General features: G+C 36.2%; 4 protein-coding genes across 6 annotated transcripts; 1 reads left to right on the top strand and 3 right to left on the bottom strand.

Moving 5' to 3' along the window:
- The first annotated feature begins 377 nt into the window (after positions 1-377).
- On the top strand, positions 378-4,471 carry LOC126803222 (uncharacterized). The gene is given in 11 exon segments (XM_050531000.1): positions 378-628; positions 712-916; positions 1,068-1,158; positions 1,260-1,405; positions 1,971-2,214; positions 2,669-2,777; positions 2,875-3,023; positions 3,026-3,061; positions 3,289-3,493; positions 3,845-4,028; positions 4,030-4,471. Coding segments are annotated over 11 exon segments (1,854 nt in total). The 5' UTR covers positions 378-402; the 3' UTR covers positions 4,289-4,471.
- A 1,936-nt stretch (positions 4,472-6,407) lies between these two features.
- On the bottom strand, positions 6,408-8,007 carry LOC126803219 (50S ribosomal protein 5, chloroplastic). 3 transcript variants are annotated; one of them, XM_050530998.1, is made up of 3 exons: positions 7,858-8,007; positions 7,052-7,419; positions 6,408-6,871 (listed from the first exon to the last, which is right to left on the bottom strand). In XM_050530998.1, exons 1-2 carry the CDS (start codon positions 7,940-7,942, stop codon positions 7,076-7,078), a joined length of 429 nt encoding a protein of 142 aa, XP_050386955.1. In that variant the 5' UTR covers positions 7,943-8,007; the 3' UTR covers positions 6,408-6,871; positions 7,052-7,075. The 3 variants fall into 3 exon arrangements, with proteins under 3 accessions (XP_050386955.1, XP_050386954.1, XP_050386953.1); XM_050530997.1 differs by lacking the exon at positions 6,408-6,871 and adding an exon at positions 6,880-6,931; XM_050530996.1 differs by lacking the exon at positions 6,408-6,871 and having other exon boundaries at positions 6,880-7,419.
- A 6,215-nt stretch (positions 8,008-14,222) lies between these two features.
- LOC126803221 (uncharacterized protein At2g27730, mitochondrial) lies at positions 14,223-15,806 on the bottom strand. Its single transcript, XM_050530999.1, has 3 exons — positions 15,586-15,806; positions 15,352-15,435; positions 14,223-14,422 (listed from the first exon to the last, which is right to left on the bottom strand). Exons 1-3 carry the CDS (start codon positions 15,718-15,720, stop codon positions 14,402-14,404), a joined length of 240 nt encoding a protein of 79 aa, XP_050386956.1. The 5' UTR covers positions 15,721-15,806; the 3' UTR covers positions 14,223-14,401.
- A 2,088-nt stretch (positions 15,807-17,894) lies between these two features.
- LOC126803456 (uncharacterized mitochondrial protein AtMg00860-like) lies at positions 17,895-18,218 on the bottom strand. The gene has a single exon (XM_050531263.1). The coding sequence runs from the start codon at positions 18,216-18,218 to the stop codon at positions 17,895-17,897; it is 324 nt and encodes a 107-aa protein (XP_050387220.1).
- Positions 18,219-18,801: the final 583 nt, after the last annotated feature.

The following is an 18,801-nucleotide window of genomic DNA, read 5'->3' as shown; positions in this document are numbered from 1 at the left end:
AAAGCAATCAGTCGAGAAAACAGAAACCGCCTTCCTCACTCTGCCTCTGCCTCTCGCTGCAAGTAAAGCAAAGCACTCACACAACCAAAACCTCCTCCTCCACCTTCTTCTTCTCCTCCTCCTCCTCCTTATTCTTCTCCTCCAACCCGCTTTTCTTCTCCTACTGTGTAAGCGCGCCTCTCTCTCTCTCTCTCTCACTCTCTCTCAGATTACAATGCTCCTTTCTTCTCCTCGTTTTTTTTCTTGGTTTTAGCCAAATTGTTGATGCGAGATAGGTTTCTTTTCTGTTTGAGCTTCTCTCTTCGATTCGCGTTACATTGTGACGGAGTTCCCAACTGTGTGTAACTGACTCTCTCTCTCTCTCTCTTCAGAGTCAAAGAGAAGCTTGGAGGTGGGCGCAGAATGGCTAGGGTTTCATTACCGCTGCTAGCTGTGTTTCTGCTTTGGTGGTGGGTGGCCATGGCGAATGTGAATGCGGAGTACATCAAGTACAAAGATCCAGACCAACCGGCCGCCGTTCGAGTCGCGGACCTTCTTTCCAGAATGACTCTCGAAGAGAAGATCGGTCAGATGGTTCAGATTGATAGAAGTGTTGCTAATTTTGACACCATGAAAACTTACTTCATTGGTATTTCTTTTTTCCCTTTGGTATTTCCCCCCATTGCTTTATGGTACATTACTCTCGAGTTGGATCAATGGATTTTTGTGCAGGGAGTGTGTTGAGCGGCGGCGGCAGTGCACCTCTTCCAGAGGCCACTGCGGAGGACTGGGTTAAAATGATTAATGGATTTCAGAAGGGAGCTCTTGCTAGCCGTTTGGGAATTCCCATGATTTATGGCATTGATGCTGTTCATGGACACAATAATGTCTACAATGCTACAATTTTTCCGCATAATGTTGGACTTGGAGCTACCAGGCAAGTTGATGTTTCAATCTTTTTGCCTACAAATTCACAACATACACGTACTTTCATCATGTTTATTCATCTGCAACTTTCTTTTAACCATGCCTAGCCCCCAATGTGGTTGGTATTTTTCTGCTTTATATTTAATAATTGCAGTATACAGGGATCCTGAACTGCCGAAAAGAATTGGTGCAGCAACTGCTCTTGAAGTCCGAGCTACAGGGATTCCTTATGCATTTGCTCCATGCATTGCGGTAAATAAAACACTCCTATACATCTTATGTTTCAATGAGTTCTTGTTTATACAGCGCTTTATAGTTTCTTATTTATTGTTCACCTGTAACTTCAAATTTAGGTCTGTAGAGATCCACGATGGGGTCGCTGCTATGAAAGCTACAGCGAGGATCACAGAATCGTGCAAGCAATGACAGAAATTATCCCGGGTCTACAGGGAGATATTCCTGCTAATTCTCGGAAAGGAGTACCGTATGTTGGCGGAAAGTATGGTTTTAGAAAATAGAATTCTTTCTCTGTTTATGTATCATTTCCTCGCTTCCTCTGTTGTGTGATTTTTTTTTCACATACAGTTGATATACATTAGCATGGTTCCTGATCCATTACTGTTATTTTTATTATTCTTAAGAATCATTATCTGGTAGAGATGGATATATAATATATTAATAGTTGTAGATTCAATACCATCGAACTGAATCAGTTCCTCCTTAAACATAGCTTTTACACTATGTTATTGTAAGATAATGAGAAAAACTCTTCCATTGTCATTTCATTTTCTACCTCTCACAATATGTGGGAAACCAACCAAATATACGGTGCAGTCAAGGATATTTCTTGTTCTTATAGCTAATGGATTTCAGTGTATAGTTGGTCTCTATTAACATTTATTCGGCCAATAAAAGATATAACAAGAGGGAAGACAGTCACCTGGTTCTATAAATGCACGTGTATATATTTAGTAAACTCTGATATAACTGTCGTGTATATATGTTGTACTTTCTAGTAATTCCTCATGTATTTGTTTATTAACTATTAATTTATTATGTTCTAGTAAAAAGGTCGCTGCTTGTGCAAAGCATTTTGTGGGTGATGGTGGGACAATCAAGGGCATCAATGAGAACAATACCATCATCGACCGACATGATTTGCTTAGCATCCACATGCCTGCTTATTCTGATTCCATTATCAAGGGTGTGTCCACAGTGATGATCTCCTACTCCAGTTGGAATGGGGAAAAGATGCATGCAAACCATTAGCTAGTTACTGGCTTCCTTAAAGAAACCCTAAAGTTTACCGTAAGGATCTTTCTTTTTCTATTGTTCCGGTGAAATCCAAACTTATTGCAGTTCTGGTAATTGTGCACAACAAAGATATGGCCACAACATGGGAAGGTCTGATGATGAATGTGTTCTTATGTACTTAACATGATTTGATGTAACACTCTCAACTCTAACATGATACCAGAATTTGAATGAGATGTTTCCAGTTCTTTAAATATTGAATTTATTTTATTTTTGATTCATTCTGTTTTCTGATAACTCACTAATAATATATAATTAAAACCAGCTGGGATGAACATTTAAATTAATGTACCTACTATTAGTATTGTCCTGAGTTGTTGTTGTCTTGTTGATGTGTAATTGGTCTCTTTAAGGACATCTTTATTGTTGTATATAAGTAATGACACCTCTATACTGCTGTATTTAATTTGAGGACTTATGATAACATTGTTTTTGCCTGAACAATCAGGGTTTTGTTATATCAGACTGGGAGGGAATTGACAGGATTACCTCGCCACCACACTCAAACTACACATACTCTGTTGAAGCTTCAATTCTTGCTGGAATTGACATGGTTAGTCGGTTATTTGAGAATCATATCGCAGGCAGAAATTAAATGAGATAATATGACATATTTTGCACCGTATTCAATGCATGTGTTTCTAAAACTCTGAGCTCACATGGTTCCTGTTAACTACAAAAAGTTCATCAATGATCTCACGTACCTGGTCAAGAACAATGCTATTCCAATGGATCGTATTGACGATGCTGTTGGAAGGATTTTGCTTGTCAAGTTTACCATGGGTCTTTTTGAGAACCCTTTATGAGTGATCTCAGCCTAGTGAATGAGCTTGGAAGCCAGGTCAACTTCCCTATATCTTATCTCATGATGGCTATTGGCTTGCTTTGTAGTTGCAAATATAGAATGCGCATTCTCAGTAAATTCTTTGTCCTGTTATGATTAGGTTCAGAGTTCAATGGCGAAAAGCTACTTCCTAAGTTTCATGATCTTTCCTGTTTAAGTATATTACAGTTATTAGGACATTGTATATACTATGATGGAATCAATGGCTATTGCTACCATAACAGGCTCATAGAGATTTAGCAAGGGAGGCTGTCAGAAAGTCACTTGTGCTCCTGAAGAATGGAAAAAATGGAAACAATCCAGTTCTACCTCTTCCTAAGTAAGTGCCCAAAATCTTGGTTGCTGGTAGTCATGCTGATAATCTGGGTTACCAGTGTGGTGGATGGACAATGGCTTGGCAAGGATTCAGTGGCAACAACAATACAAGGGGTATGATCTCTTTTCATAGCTAGATTAATATGTATCTTTCTCTATATGTGGTACGGTGGTACCTTCATCTTTTATTGAATGACATAATTGAGTATACAGAAATGGAGTGGTAGGTTGTATGTAGAATGTTTATATATACATTTTGCCTTCATGCTTATTAGATTGATCACAATATGCGTATGTATACACATATATGGGTGGCTCAATGTGTATCTGTACAATGTGTTGATGGTTGGTTCTCATGTCCTTTATTCTGTCCCAATACCTTGAAACAGTTTTAAAATTTAAAATGTTGAAATCTGGGAAATTGCTTTAACAAATGATAGTGATGGATTTCCTTTTCATAACTAGGAACTACCATCCTCAGTGCTATCAAATCAACAGTTGATTCAAGCACAGAAGTCGTCTATCTTGAGAATCCTAATAGTGAATTTGTCAAGTCCAACAACTTTAAATATGCCATTGTGGTTGTTGGCGAGCACCCTTATGCAGAGACTGATGGAGACAGCATGAACTTAACTATGGCGGATCCTGGCCATCACCACTGTGTGTGGAGCTGTCAAGTGCATTGTTATTATTGTTTCTGGCAGACCTGTTGTCATTGAACCGTACGTTTCATCAATTGATGCCCTGGTGGCAGCATGGTTGCCAGGAACTGAAGGCCCAGGCATTACTGATGTCCTCTATCGTGAGCATGGATTCAGTGGAAAGCTTCCAAGAACATGGTTCAGAAGTGTAGATCAACTCCCAATGAATATTGGGGATGTACACTATGATCCACACTATTATATATAGATTTGTGTGGACTTATTTTAATTGACAGACTATAGAAACTTCACAGACTCACATAGAATTATTAAAACCATTGATTTCAACCAGACTTTAGGCTGATATCTACAGACTTTTATTGATTCGTGAAATCCAGATAATTGATATTAATCGACTCATAGTTTCTCAGTATTCGTAAAAAAATTGAATTTTTTTTTTGCTATGAATATAACGCATGGTAATTGAATAATATGCATACCATGTCTCTAAACTACAAGTCCATGGTTCCGTGATGATTCGCTTCATTCACCGGGTGCCCGAGTGCATCCCAAGTATCTAGGTTGGCCCTATAGGTTCTCTAATGCCTCATGGGTGCTATTGGACGGAAATTAATGCATCATAGAAAATTTTATACGGAATAATTTTTCTCTAAGCAAATTTATTGGTTGTGTTTATTACAAAAATACAAAGTTATTAGAGAATCTCAATTATTTAAGAAAATTTAAAAAAAAACCTTCAAAATTAATCTATCGACAAATATGTACTAAAGAAATGGAAGTAAATAAATTGTTCAGAAAATTTCAAACTAAAGAAGTTGGTGTTCATGACACATTGATATGATTATTATTCTCGTTTCTTCTTACGTACTTTTATCGTCATTGTTTTTATTGTTAGCATTGAACATGTGTTCACATATGAGAATGAGGTTTTAATAAGTGCAAATATAAAAGGTAAGAACATAACATAAAGAAGAAAAAAACAGTCATGGGATCATATGAATAAACATGGATATAAACATGTAAGGTTGTAGGAAAAAAATCGGTAAAGAAAAGACAAAAAGAAAATAAAGAAAAATTGTGGAGAATGAACGTCTTTAAATACAATGATAAAGTCAATGAGAAAGTCCATGAAAATATTTGGTCTAGACGTTAGACAATTTTTGGATTGTGGTGTGTATAATTAACACTACAAAGTCCGTGAGATTCCATGAGTTTATAATTCCACAAGTATGAAAGATATTTTGAATACCTACATAATTCTATTCATTTTTAAAAGCCCAGATTGAATAGTCTCAGATTTTCATGGATTCCATAATGACTTTTAAAAATCATAATTGAATACACCTAGACTTTTAAATTTCATAGATTTCTTTAAAACTCTCACTAATTCCTTATACAATACACTCTCATTCGGTTACTTGTATGGAGTACTTACATATGGTTTATTGATGTTTGCAGGTCAACTTCAGCTGGTATATTTGGAAGGCTGGACATTTCTCGTTGTTGTTGCTTTAATTCTCAGCTTAAGACCAGTTTCTTTAGTTACAAGCGGGCAAAACTGCCCATATTGGTGAAAATTACCCATGAAATCCGAACTGAACAGTGATTGTGATCTCAAATTTTTGGATATCGCAACATTCCTGACCGGAATTTGTGTCATCATATATCTGTGCACCATGCTCCTTTGCTGAAAGTATGTTGGCTGTATAGTAGTTATTGATAAAATGAAGACTAGATTTTGTTATTTCTGGGTTAACAAAACATGGCTGAAGGTCTTACCATGGTTACCATGGTTTTCCGTTGATATCACCTCAGAGTTGTAAGAACTTCCATAGAAAAATAGCACCCAGACGTTAGGTTGTGTAGTTTTCTGGGATTACAATTTATGAGCCAACCAGAAGATGACCCTGTTCGGCTGTACATGAACACCAGGATAGGCTATATTATCTGGTACCACGCCACGGATTTGTGCACAGTATAGTTAATATACAGTTCCCGCAAACCATTGATCTCTTTATACCATGAAACCTGAATCAATTAAAGCAAGATTCATATCTTCATGTCTTTCAAGTTTCAAGTTTCAACACTGCTACTAGCCTCTTTGGAGGTCATTTCTTAGATCTGTAAACATTAAAACTCGTACCCCAAGATTCCAGCCACTCTCCTCTACCCTAGCCGATAAAGGAAACCTCATTATCCAACCGGCCTTGTGTGATCCATAACTTCGAGCATGGCCAAAAGCTCCTAAAAGCAATCAATCAATTTTCCCCTACCATTGACAAAACTGCTGGTTTAAGTTCAAGTTATGTTTAGACCTGAAATGGCGGTACAAATATCATATATCATCCTAATGGATTAGTACTGTAGGGTTCAGAGTATCACAACACAAATGAATCATCTTCTAAGCTCAGCTACAGAGTACAACAGTTCATCTATCTTCCTCTGGGTGCAATTGATTGTCCAGATCTCCTACCATTATCAGGGTTGAGTTCTTTCCCATGTCAAAACTGACTGCAAGTGAGTGCTATGTGGCAGAACTATCAAAAGCTACACATTCATCCTGCTGGCCTGTAAATACTAGAATCATGATGTGCTATCCTAACTCTCTAATTTTTGTGTTCAATCTACGTATATATCTCCAATCAGCAGGAGGATCACATTGCCTAAAGTATATACAATCAGCAGTTCAAAATTTTCAGTTAAAATGACTGCACCTGATTTAAATATTGGTTTGATAAAGCTCAGATGTTGAAGTAGCGACCTAGACAAAAACAGTTAGTACTCCCAGATGGGAGTGGCTAAATAAACCAAATTTCTTGTAACAGCTTACCTGAAAAAGCACAAGAAGTTCTGTCATCCTTAATTAGCATTCCGATCAAATTGGACCACACTATTCGCAAAGAACACGTGTCATTAAAACTCAAACAGACAAAAGTTCATTAACATGAGGATACATTTGATCACAACAACAAAATAAATGACATGGTAGTAAAAGGGGTCAAACTAAAACCTGCAAGAAACCTTTAAGTAAAGGTTAGACATTCTTCAACTTGTTCATCTTTGAAGGAGGCCATCGCCCTTTCTTCCTGAGTTTTCGTTTCTGAACAAGTCTCTTCCTTCGAAGTCTTATCTTCTTGGCCAGCTTCATCCTCGTCTTTTCCTCCAGCCTTTTTTTCAGCTTCGACTCCAACGGAAGCTTATCAACAGGTACCACCTCTTCCTTGATACCTGAAAGGGCCTCAGTACCCTCAATTGGATCAGAAGAAGCCTTCACAACTAGTGAAACCGACCTTTTGACAACCACAGGCATGTGAAGTCGAACTCCATTGAAAGATTTCGGATGTGGGTCAATAACGGGATTCATTTGCATCCTGTAAGCTGAAAACCCAAAAAATAAAAATAAAAACAAAACTACTAAAATATCATCACATGAACATGAGCTGAGAATCGAGCACAAATTAAGATTCAACAATAGAAAAGCAAAACACGCGGGGAACAACGGGAGCTAGACATTTTGTTTCCTTAATGATAACAGAAGCAGCTGCTAATACGCAGAGGACAAAAAAAAAGGGGCAATGTCAAATGTTTATGGATATATAGAGCATGATCTACAAGAGAAGCGAGTAGATAACGAACAAGAAACGATAGCAGAAGGCAAATGGGTTTTCCCAACATCGCTTGTGCGAAACTCGGTAAAACTGGGGAGAGCGGATGAAATTCAACAATGCCCGTCCTCAATTTTTCCAATTTCTCAGTATATATTCGCATTCTAACCAAGTCAATGCGAAGAGAAACAGAAAGAGAGAAAGGGCTTACTAGTGGCGGTGAAAATTGTAAGCGGTGCTGAACGAGAGGGCAAGGCGTTGAACGCCAGGTGATTAGAGCACAAAAGAAGAGCCATTTACGGCCTCTTCTTCTTTTTCTACTACTCCTTGTCTTCTCTTCTCTTCTCTTCTCTTTGATTGGTTTTTGCTGTGGCTTTGTCCTTTATGGATAAGCCCATGTACGAACCTACATCCGCTCAAATTTCTAATAACAACGCCCCCACGTGTACACACAACTAATCAACAGTGGTCTAGCTTTTCACCGTCCGAAAATGTCAAAAGGCTATCCACTTATGTGCTTTTATCTAGGTCTCGGCCCTGCCCGGTCCAGGCCCACCAGCCGGGTTTTAAGAAATTTAAATAAATTAGATGCTTGATATTTTCATAAATACGAAAATCTAAACTCGTCTACTTAAAGAGATTCTTGCGTGCTTTTACAAGTCGGGACTTATGATTTTGTATTAGAAAAACATATAATACTCTAATTTAAGGGTTTGAAATAATAAAATAATTATTAGAAAACATTTTAAAAAAAGTCACAAATAAATTATAGTTTCGAAATATTGCCAATCGACACCAATAGATGTGATCAATATATATATTGAGGGACCTTGTAAAAAAGATACGCGGACTACTTTACTATAGAGATGTTTTCGTGAGCAAATTTCATCCAATTCGGACCTCGTTTTACCGTCGAAATTTTCGATCAACAAAAAAACGGCGTATCGCATCATGAAGCGACTGTATGAAAGAAACTTCTCAGGATCAATCGACACCAGCCAATGTGATTGGTATATATATTTAGTGACTATGTAAAACTTTCATCTAATTTGGACTTCGTTTGACCGTCAGAATTTTCGGTAAATCGAAAACACCACTAATATGCCCTAAGGGAGGACCTATTACAGATATGCAAATGCCGAAAGCCGTTTGCATATCTGAAATCACCTATTTTTTGTTACTTATTGTGCGCAGTCGAACTGAAGAAATATATTTGGCAAAGCCCCGATCAATGGGGTTTCAATATGTCAAAACGCTTCGGTCAAACCATGTCAAAAACGGACGAAATTTTTACGAGTTCCCTAAATATATATATCTATCACATCTACTGGTGTCGATCGACCATATTTTGAATTGCATTATAAAACGACTATATATTTAATGATCATTTTTAAATTTCATCCAATTCGGACCTCGTTTGACGTCGGAATTCTAATAAACTAAAAACAACACTAATATGTCCTAAGGGAGGACCAATTACTAAGATTCCAATGCGGAAAGTTGTTTACATATTTGAAATCACCTAATTTTAGTCACCGATCATGCGTGGTCACAACGAGAAAACCGATTTGGCAAATCCCCGGTCAATGAGGTTTTATTATGTGAAAAGTTTTATTATAAACCTAATATAAATGTTATAATACTTTAGTGGACGCTTTGGCGATCAATAACTCCAGTTCGAAATATGGTCGATCGACACCAGCAGATGGGATCAATATATATATTTAGGGAACCCGTAAAAATTTCGTCTGTTTTGGATATTGTTTGACCATCAGTACCTACGGTCAACAAAAAAGAGACGTTTTGACATATTAAAATCATCATTGACCGGGGCTTTGCCAAATGGGTTTCCTTGGTGCGACCGCACACAATCGGTGTCAAAAATTAGGTGATTTCATATATGCAAACGACTTTCAGTGTTCACATTTTGGTAACGGGTATTCCCTTATGACATATTAGTGGGCTGGGCTGGGGCCATCCCTAGCCCTAATTTTAGTGCTTAGGTAGGGTCGAGCCTAGCTTTACTTTGGTCAACCAATTGTAGGGTCGGGCTGAGGCTTTAATATACAAACCATTACCCGTCCTAAAGGCCTATTCCGATAGGGCTAAAAGGCCAGGTCGGGCCGGCCATCTGGATAGGGCTAAATAAGGCCAAAAAAGGCCGAGCATGGCCTTATTTTATTTAATAAAAAAATTTAATATGATTTTTACCTCATAATTTAGTTTATATTTACCTCATGATTTAGTTTATATTTGTTTAAACATGTAATACAAAACTTTTCTTTATCTATATATTTATATTTTGCATATATATAGACATTAAATTCAACTTTCTACATTTATAAATGTAAGTTTAATTGGCTATATCTTCTATTAATAAAACAAGAAGAAACTGAGATGGTTAAATTTTTGAACTACCCAAATTGTCCAAGGTTTATTAAACTTTAAAATCTATCTGGCTATGGTTAAAAGGATAAGATTGTAATATATAAAGGTCAATAGAAGTAATAAAATGAGAAAAAATGAGAAAGTCACGATTCTACAATTCAGTCCAAAAGGATAATAACTATCAATGTGTCGAAAAGATAACTACCCACTATCAGTTTTATTTTATTTTTTCCACAATTTTATGTTAGAAAAAAGAAACCAAAATTACAAACACGAAGTGTGTGTCATGAGGCTACTTTATATATTAACTCTATAAATCACTTAAAATCAATTATTATTTCTCACAACAAACCGACATCGAAGAAATAAAGCTAATAAAATTAATTACAAAACATGATAAGGTGTATTGCATATAAAATATGTGAAATATATTAAAAACTTGATTATTAAAAGGTTCTAAAAAGACTGAATATGACGTACTTTTAGGACCGGCCGGGCTTGACCTTATAAGGCTCAATAGGGCTAGGCCGGAGGGTAGGGCTGGGTTTCATTTGCTCGACCCTTACCCTACCCTATTCGAAAAAAGGTCGAGCCGAGCTGCGGCCCCACTGGATAGGACTAGAGCCCACGGGCTATTTGATGAGACTAGCCCAAGTATTCCAAAACATGTAACTTTTCCCCCAAGTCCTTAACTCTTCTTTAGAACCTAAAACTTGCTAACTTAAGTATCAGAGAATCATAGGCTAGCACACCACCGGTCTTGACCTCTGACCTGGTTTGTTTTGCAGATCTAGACGAGGAGCGCTAGGACTCGGGCAGATATTGTGTGAACATAACCAAATTGATCATAACCCGAATTCGACTCATAACCGTGATATTTCCCATTTCTTCGCATTGGTCAATAACCTTTCCATCTATGACATTAATTTTTATTAGGCATAAATGCCGATTTGCACCCTAAACTTGCATTTGAGTCAATTTACCTCCTAAACTTGGTAAAAATTGCCGATTTACACCCCGAACTTGTATTTGAGTCAATTTACCTCCTAAATTTGGTAAAAATTGTCGATTTGCACCACATCCGTTAAATTTAACTGTTTTATCCAATTTTGCGTCACATGTCATGCACATGAGGGGTAATGTTGTCATGTTCTATTTATATTTTTCTTAAAAACAAATAAAAATATTCTTTAAAATGAGGATTATTTTGTTAATCAAATTATTTATTTACATCTTTTTTTCTACCTACTTAACCCTACTTTGAATTATATATTCAATATACCCACCCATTCAAATATAGTGTGTTGTGTATAAATATATTTTTATATGTACACATTGTTGGAGGATGAACAAAACGAGAATAATAACGACGTAATAGAACAGAACGTAACCGTTTATTGATTGATAATGAGGCCAATATATAGGCATTACATAACCACAATCCCGTAGGATTCGGAGTCCTAATCTATTACAAAGATGCGAATCTATCTCTAACAGGAATCCTAATAAGGCTAAGACACACACAATGGTAGAATAGTAATTCTCTCGGAACACACATTTATTTTTAATTTTCAATGTATTTATTTATTTATATTTTTTCTAATATCTTTTAACATACCATATCACATAAAATAATAAATATATAAATCAATAACATGTTTCGAAAAAACAAGCATTATAGCAAGTGTTCCTCTTAAGTAATTTTATTAATTTATTTCATTATTCAATATGAATAAATATATAATGACAATACTACCCCTTAAATGCATGACATGTGACGCAAAATTGGATAGAAACAGTTAAATTTAACGAATTGGGTGCAAATCGGCAATTTTTACCAAGTTTAGGAAGTAAATTGACTCAAATACAAGTTTGGGGTGTAAATCGGCAATTTTTACCAAGTTTACGAGGTAAATTGACTCAAATGCAAGTTCGGGGTGCAAATTGACAATTTCAGCCAAATTTGTGGTGCAAATCGGCATTTATGCCTTTTTATTATTCAATATTTTAGCCTATTCTCCGCATGGGTTCAAGATATTTTTAAGGCTTCAGTGAAACGTACTACCGGACACTCTTGATATTTAAAACATTGATTATCACTAATTGAACATGTCTCTAGTGAGCATAACTTAGGGCCCGTTAACGGGCCTTGGTACATTTAAATAAGTGACGGGCTGGGTAGAGTATTTTCACAACTACAAAGATCCAAGCCCGCCAACTTAAAGCGAGCCATGCAGGCTTTTGCGGGCCGGGCCAGACCGGGCCTTGCGGGCTTGTATTAGAAAAAAAACATAATACTCTAATTTAAGGGTTTGAAACAATAAAAGAATTATTAAAAAACATTCTAAAAAAAGTCACAAATAAATTATAGTTTCGAAATATTGTCGATTGACACCAATAGATGTAATCAATATATATATATTTAAGGACCATGTAAAAATTTCATCCTTTTTGAAGATGGTTTGACCGTCCGTACCTACGGTCAACAAAAAAATAGGCGTTTTCACATAATAAAACCCCATTGACTGGGTATTTGTCAAATGAGTTTCCTCGTTGTGACCACGCATGACGGTGACAAAAATTAGGTGATTTCAAATATGTAAACAGTTTTCGCATTCGCATCTTGGTAATGGGTTTCCCCTTAGGGCATATTAATGTTGTTTTTGATTTACCGAAAATTTCGATGGTCAAACGAGGTCCAAATTGGATAAAATTTTAAAATGTTCACTAATTATATATAGCGATCACATCGGATGGTGTCGATCGATTCCGAGAAGTGTCTTTCATATAGTCGCTTCATAATGCGATAGTTTTATTATAAACCTAATATAAAGGTTATGATACATTAGTGGACACTTCGGCGATCGACAATTCCAGTTCGAAATATGGTCGATCGATACCAGTAGATATCGGTATATATATTTAGGGAACCCGTAAATATTTCGTCCCTTTTGGACATGGTTTAACCGTTCGTACGAACGGTCAACTAAAAAAGAGGCGTTTTGACATTTTGAAACCCCATTCATCGGGGTTTTGGCAAATAGATTTCTTCAGTGCGACCACACACGATAGGTAACAAAAATTAGGTGATTTCAGATATCCAAACGGCTTTCAGCGTTTAGGGTTTCGTCATATTTGTAATAGGTCATCCCTTATGGCATATTAGTGGTGTTTTTGATTTATCGAAAATTCTGACGGTTAAACGAAGTCCGAATTGGATGAAATTTTTATAGGGTCACTAAATATATATACCAATCACATCGGCCGATGTCAATCGATCCCGTGAAGTTTCCTTCCTATAGTCGCTTCATAATGCGATAGTTTTATTCTAAATCTAATATAAAAGTTATGATACATTAGTGGACACTTAGGTGATCGCTAACTTCAGTTCGAAATATGGTCGATCGACACTAGCAGATGTGATTCGGTATATATATTTAGGGACTCCGTAAAAATTTCGTCCGTTTTGGACATGGTTTGACCGTTTGTACCTACGGTCAGCAAAAAATAGACATTTTGACATATTGAAACCCCATTGACCGGGGCTTTGCTAAATAGGTTTCCTCAGTGTGACCGTGCATGATAGGTAAAAAAATTAGGTAATTTCAGATTTACAAACAACTTTCGGCGTTCGTATTTTTGTAATAGGTCTTCCCTTAGAACATATCAGTAGTGTTTTCGGTAAAGCGGAAATTCCGACAGTCAAACAAGATCTGAATTGGATGAAATTTTTACATGGTCACTAAATATATATACCGATGATATCAGCTGGTGTCGATCGATACTGAGAAATTTCCTTCTTATAATTGCTTCATAATGCGATAGTTTTATTTTAAACTTAATAAAATATGTATGTATAATATTTTATTAATTGACGGGTTTTTATGGGCCGGACCCACGGACCGAACTGAGTTTCACACCTCTAATTAAGCCCGGTCCTCTACCCATGAAAGTGAGCTTTGGCGGGCTTTCTCGCGGAACGGGCCGGATAAAAGCCCATCAAACTTGCGGGCTTCCGTGGGCTTTTTGAATCTGCGGGCTTAATAATGAGACCTAGCATAACTTAAGGTATCCAATGGACATTAAAAAACCACCTACACGTTCCTCACTAAATTTTCATGCAAGTCACTCGGCTAAAATTTTTATTATTAATGCAACCGGACGAATGAATGCACAGGAAAATAAACATTGCAAAGAGTCATTGGAAACATATCAGGTATGTTGAAAAGCTGTCCAGGAGATATAAAAATAAAAACAACAAAATTTATACAGAGAAATTCCCACAAGTGAAAAGTCACAGCATTATTATTCCGGTAAACAGGATTATTTCTGAAGTTATTAGGTCATGCAGATCACTCATTCAGCCATTAATGGGTCCCGTCAGTCTTCTGCAAAATAGATACGAGGGAGCTGTCAGTAATAAATTTGTAAAACAATAGTATCAAGGCAGGAATTGATAAGATCATCATTTACAAACTTAAATTTTGGCACAACCAAAAATAAAATAACAGATAAAAAACAATATGAGAAGACAAAGCATTTATTTTTCTTATGTAGTTAGAAAGTAGAGACCTGCAACATATTGGTATGGTAATCTCGCGGCTACATTAGGAGCAACAAAAAAACACACATTATCTGGATCAGGAAGCCAGGACTTGAAACATACTGAACCATGTCAAATGAGTCGCTTATAATCAGGGAAAAAAAAAACCTATGCAGGATTGGAAAATTCAACAGAACTTCAAACCTACCACCTAGTCAACCCTGTCCGCTGTCCTCCATCTGTAACATTGAACAATGTTGCGCTTCTTTATCCAGTTAGAGAGTTAGTAACCCCATTAAAACTAAATTTATATTCATCTCCTTGATACAGTTGAAGGATGGGAAACCAAAATTCCGAAAACTCTAAACTCCTAACCTTCTTCTAGTACTTAAAATATCATCTGTCTTTCCAGCATTCCAGCAATCATCACCCTCAGCACCATGGTTTATGTTCATTTTCCAACAAATACAATTCCTTAACAGTAGCAACCCAGTAAAAAACAATTTTGATTATTCAAAACGACAAAGAGAGCTAGCTGCACACTTACAAAGATAAAAAATAAGAATAATAATAATCATGAAACACTTGAAGCAAACAAGCTCCAAATTTGAGCAGCTAAACTTCAAAACTGAAAATTGCGATGAAACATTTTCTTTTGAATTCAGAATATAGTAATATATAGTTCAGACATGAAAGAGCTAAACTTGGGTGTATTCCATTAGAGTTAGGCATCCACTCGCAGACGCATATACATATTAATGTTACGATTCGTACCTTATCAGCAATTACTTTCTCATTCTCAGCTTTTTCTTTGGCAGCCTTTTGCTTCAGCTTCTCCAGCCTCTCCCTCTCCATTTTCTTCAGACACAAACACAAAAGTCAAACAACACTAATTTAATACCAATCCAAGACATATCGAATAAAGAAAAACCGTCATCATTCGGATCCAAGCATCATAAGAATTCGTAAAAGAATGATTTGTAATTTCCCCTTGGGAAATTGGGGAACCTTGATGTAGACGTTCTCAGCTGCGCGTTCCTCCTCGCTGAGAATCTTGCCTTTTCCGTCACTGTAAAAACGGGAGCGAGCCAACAACAAGGCTCGATTGATCACAACTCGGCTCTGAACAGATCTCAGCGCCATCAGTCTTCTTCTACAGATCAAATTTCAGATAGTGCCTTTTTTTTAACTATGCTGGCAGACGGCAGGGCAAACTCTAGCTAAACCCTCATGTCTGTGGGCCTATTTATAGCTTTTTTGTTTTTTCTTTCAGATGGAGAGAGGTGCCTATTTATTACCTCATTTTTGGCATGCATCCCATCACATGTTCTTGCTCTAAGCCATTGATATTATTCTAGATGGGTCGTAAGGGATGGCTATTAGATGATTATTAAGTATCTTCCTGCATGGTTATCAATAATTTGAGGTTGTAGCATGTAGACACAAGCGACAAACATATAAAACCCAAATGTGGGATCCCTCGTCACTCCTTCAATCTTTCAATCATGAGTGAGAAGACCAAAACACCATTGTCATCTTCCAACCCGTTTAACCTATATAATAAATATATCATGTCGTTTTTTAGATAAGATAATTAATTGAAGCAAAAAAATCAAACAAAACAATTCGATATATTACCTAAAATTCTAGTTTAAAATTAGAAAAAACTTACTAAATTATTATATACATATAATGTAATCATTTTAAATAGTTTGTGTACGTATATTTTATATAAAATTTACTTCGATTCTTTTATTAAACGTGTTATATGAGTTCATTTTGTGTTAATGGGTTGACCCGTCATTGACCTGTTCAACTTGTTTTATTTCATACAGTTTTCGAATCGTGTTATCGGATCGTGTCGGAGTTTAAAGCCCTAGCTGAGAATTTAAATTCCAAACCAGGTTATACTAAAAACGGGGCATCTTCAGCAAACACTGGTGATGGCAAAGTAGAGAGGTTTGTCTATGACTATGGGATTTTAGAATATTTGATATATTGATATGAAAGTCCTGTTCATCAATCATTTGATTGGATGCAAGATTAGGATAAAGACCAAGCATATTTCATTTCATTTGTGATTTGTCATCCATGCATATCTATATGATAATCTACACAACAGTCCACAGAGTTATAATAGGATAGTAGTTTCATAGACAGTATGACACGGTAGTTGAAACTTGAGATATTCTTAATGACGTATTGGGTACTAATGGGGCCTAATTTTGATTACGTATTGGACTATATATTCTTAATGACCTGTTTTGGGTTCTAATAGGGTCATATATACAAATCCTTTTAGGAAAAGCCGTGGAAAAGTGTTACACTCGTTATGAAAGGAAGCATCTATAACCACTAGAAGCTTCATATATACAAATTCTTTTAGACCCCGTTTGGTTGGTAGGAAATTTTACTATGGAAAATGAATTTATTTCAATTTTCATATTTAAATATTGTTTGGTTGTAATTGAATATTGAAATGAAAATAAAAATATGATTTAAGTGGAAATTGACTCCCTCTTAAAGCTGGAAATGAATTACATACCTAGGGTATTCTATTTCCATTCCCAACAACAAAAACTAATTTCTTTTTAAATTGCATTTTCTTTTCTTATAAATGAGTTTTAATGAAAATTTTGATTAAATATTTCTTTCTAATTACTTACCAAAATAATTCATAATTTTAAATTTGATATCTACCAAACACTAATATGGAATTAGTGGGCTTGAGGCGATTTTGTTGATGGTAAAGCTTACCGGGCTATAATTTTAAATTCTAACACTCATACAGGTTGTAAAACTTACCGGGTTTGTGTTTACAATCCCGGTGCACCAATTGATGGTGTATGGGATAGACATGCAGGTGGTGATTAGTGGGCTTGAGGAGATTTTGTTGGAGGATCGCCAAGTAGTTCCCCTTTTCGTTTTGGTGAGGATTCGAGTGAATTTTACATTATCAAAATTGTTTTACTAATCTGTAAACATTAGTGATGTATTATTCATGTTGAATGAGTCACTTTTTAAACTAAGTTTTGGATATACTGTTACTGTAAAGTGGTTTCAATGTAAATGAAATTATTTTAGAGTTATTCACAATTTTGAAATTTGAAAAATTTTATCGTTCAAATTTCCAGGTTGTGACAGAAAAGAAAATCCCTAAGTCTTCTTAATGTTAGACTTCCGAGTTTAAAATTTGCGGCAACCCAAAAGTAGTCTGATTCCTTAAATTGCTAAATTATAGTTGTTGATAAATTTCTCAATTCCTAAATAACAATTTCATTCGGAGATTGTTAATTGTGTCCCTATCACATCAATAACTAATTGAGACTTGAGCCGTAAGCAACTACACTGCCATCCTGCATCAATACACACCCCAAACGTTGGTTAGAAGCATCACTATAAATGCCAGAATCACCCCTGCTAGTGTGAATTGTCAACACTGGAGCCGTAATCAATCTAGTATTCAGCTCATTGAATGTCTTCTCACATTCTTCAGTCCACACAAACTGAATATCCTTGTTGGTCAACTTGGTCAAAGGCGAAGCAATACTAGAGAACCCTTCAATGAATCTCCGGTAGTAACCCCCCAACCCAAGGAAACTACGGATCTCTGTAGGAGTCTTATGGCGACTCCAACTCATCACTGCCTCTACCTTTGATGGGTCCACCGAAACTCACACTTCTCAAACTTAGCATATAACCTTGCCTCCCTTAGTGTTTACAACACAATCCTCAAATGCTTCAAATGCTTCACAACACAATCATCAACAAACTCCACCACGAACTTATCCAAGTATTGGCTGAAGATTAAGTTCATCAAATCCATGAAAACGGTAGGGGCATTTGTTAGATCAAAAGGCATGATAACAAACTTATAGTGTCTTAGGAATATCCTCCTCCTTCACCCTGGTTGATGGTAACCGGATTCAAATCAATTTTAGAGAACACTGTAGCCACTCAAAGCTGATCAAACAAGTCATCAATTCTAGGCAAATGATATCTATTTTCAAGGACTAAAAAATCGAATTATCATCGATATTTCGGCGATAATTTCATTTTTTCGGAGTAGAGATATATCTTTCACATATCATATTAATTTTGGTCGATATTTTGGAAATTTCCACGATATATCGCGATATTATCCATATTTTGGATATATCCGCGATATAATCACTTTTTACGCCACGTGTTGACACCATAAATTAAAACTCAAATATGCATTTG

This window comes from Argentina anserina, chromosome 7, assembly GCF_933775445.1.
Source record: "Argentina anserina chromosome 7, drPotAnse1.1, whole genome shotgun sequence".
NCBI lineage: Eukaryota > Viridiplantae > Streptophyta > Magnoliopsida > Rosales > Rosaceae > Argentina > Argentina anserina.
This window is presented reverse-complemented; position numbering and strand designations above follow the sequence as displayed.

Excerpts from the sequence above, each read along its gene's own strand:
- LOC126803219 (XM_050530998.1), bottom strand. The coding sequence starts at position 7,942 with ATGGCTCTTCTTTTGTGCTCTAATCACCTGGCGTTCAACGCCTTGCCC. Across the intron at positions 7,420-7,857 it reads TACAATTTTCACCGCCACTA|CTTACAGGATGCAAATGAAT; the intron begins GTAAGCCCTTTC and ends TTGGGTTTTCAG.
- LOC126803221 (XM_050530999.1), bottom strand. The coding sequence starts at position 15,720 with ATGGCGCTGAGATCTGTTCAGAGCCGAGTTGTGATCAATCGAGCCTTG. Across the intron at positions 15,436-15,585 it reads CTGAGAACGTCTACATCAAG|AAAATGGAGAGGGAGAGGCT; the intron begins GTTCCCCAATTT and ends TTGTGTCTGAAG. Across the intron at positions 14,423-15,351 it reads AGAAAGTAATTGCTGATAAG|AAGACTGACGGGACCCATTA; the intron begins GTACGAATCGTA and ends TCTATTTTGCAG.
- LOC126803456 (XM_050531263.1), bottom strand. The coding sequence starts at position 18,218 with ATGAGTTGGAGTCGCCATAAGACTCCTACAGAGATCCGTAGTTTCCTT.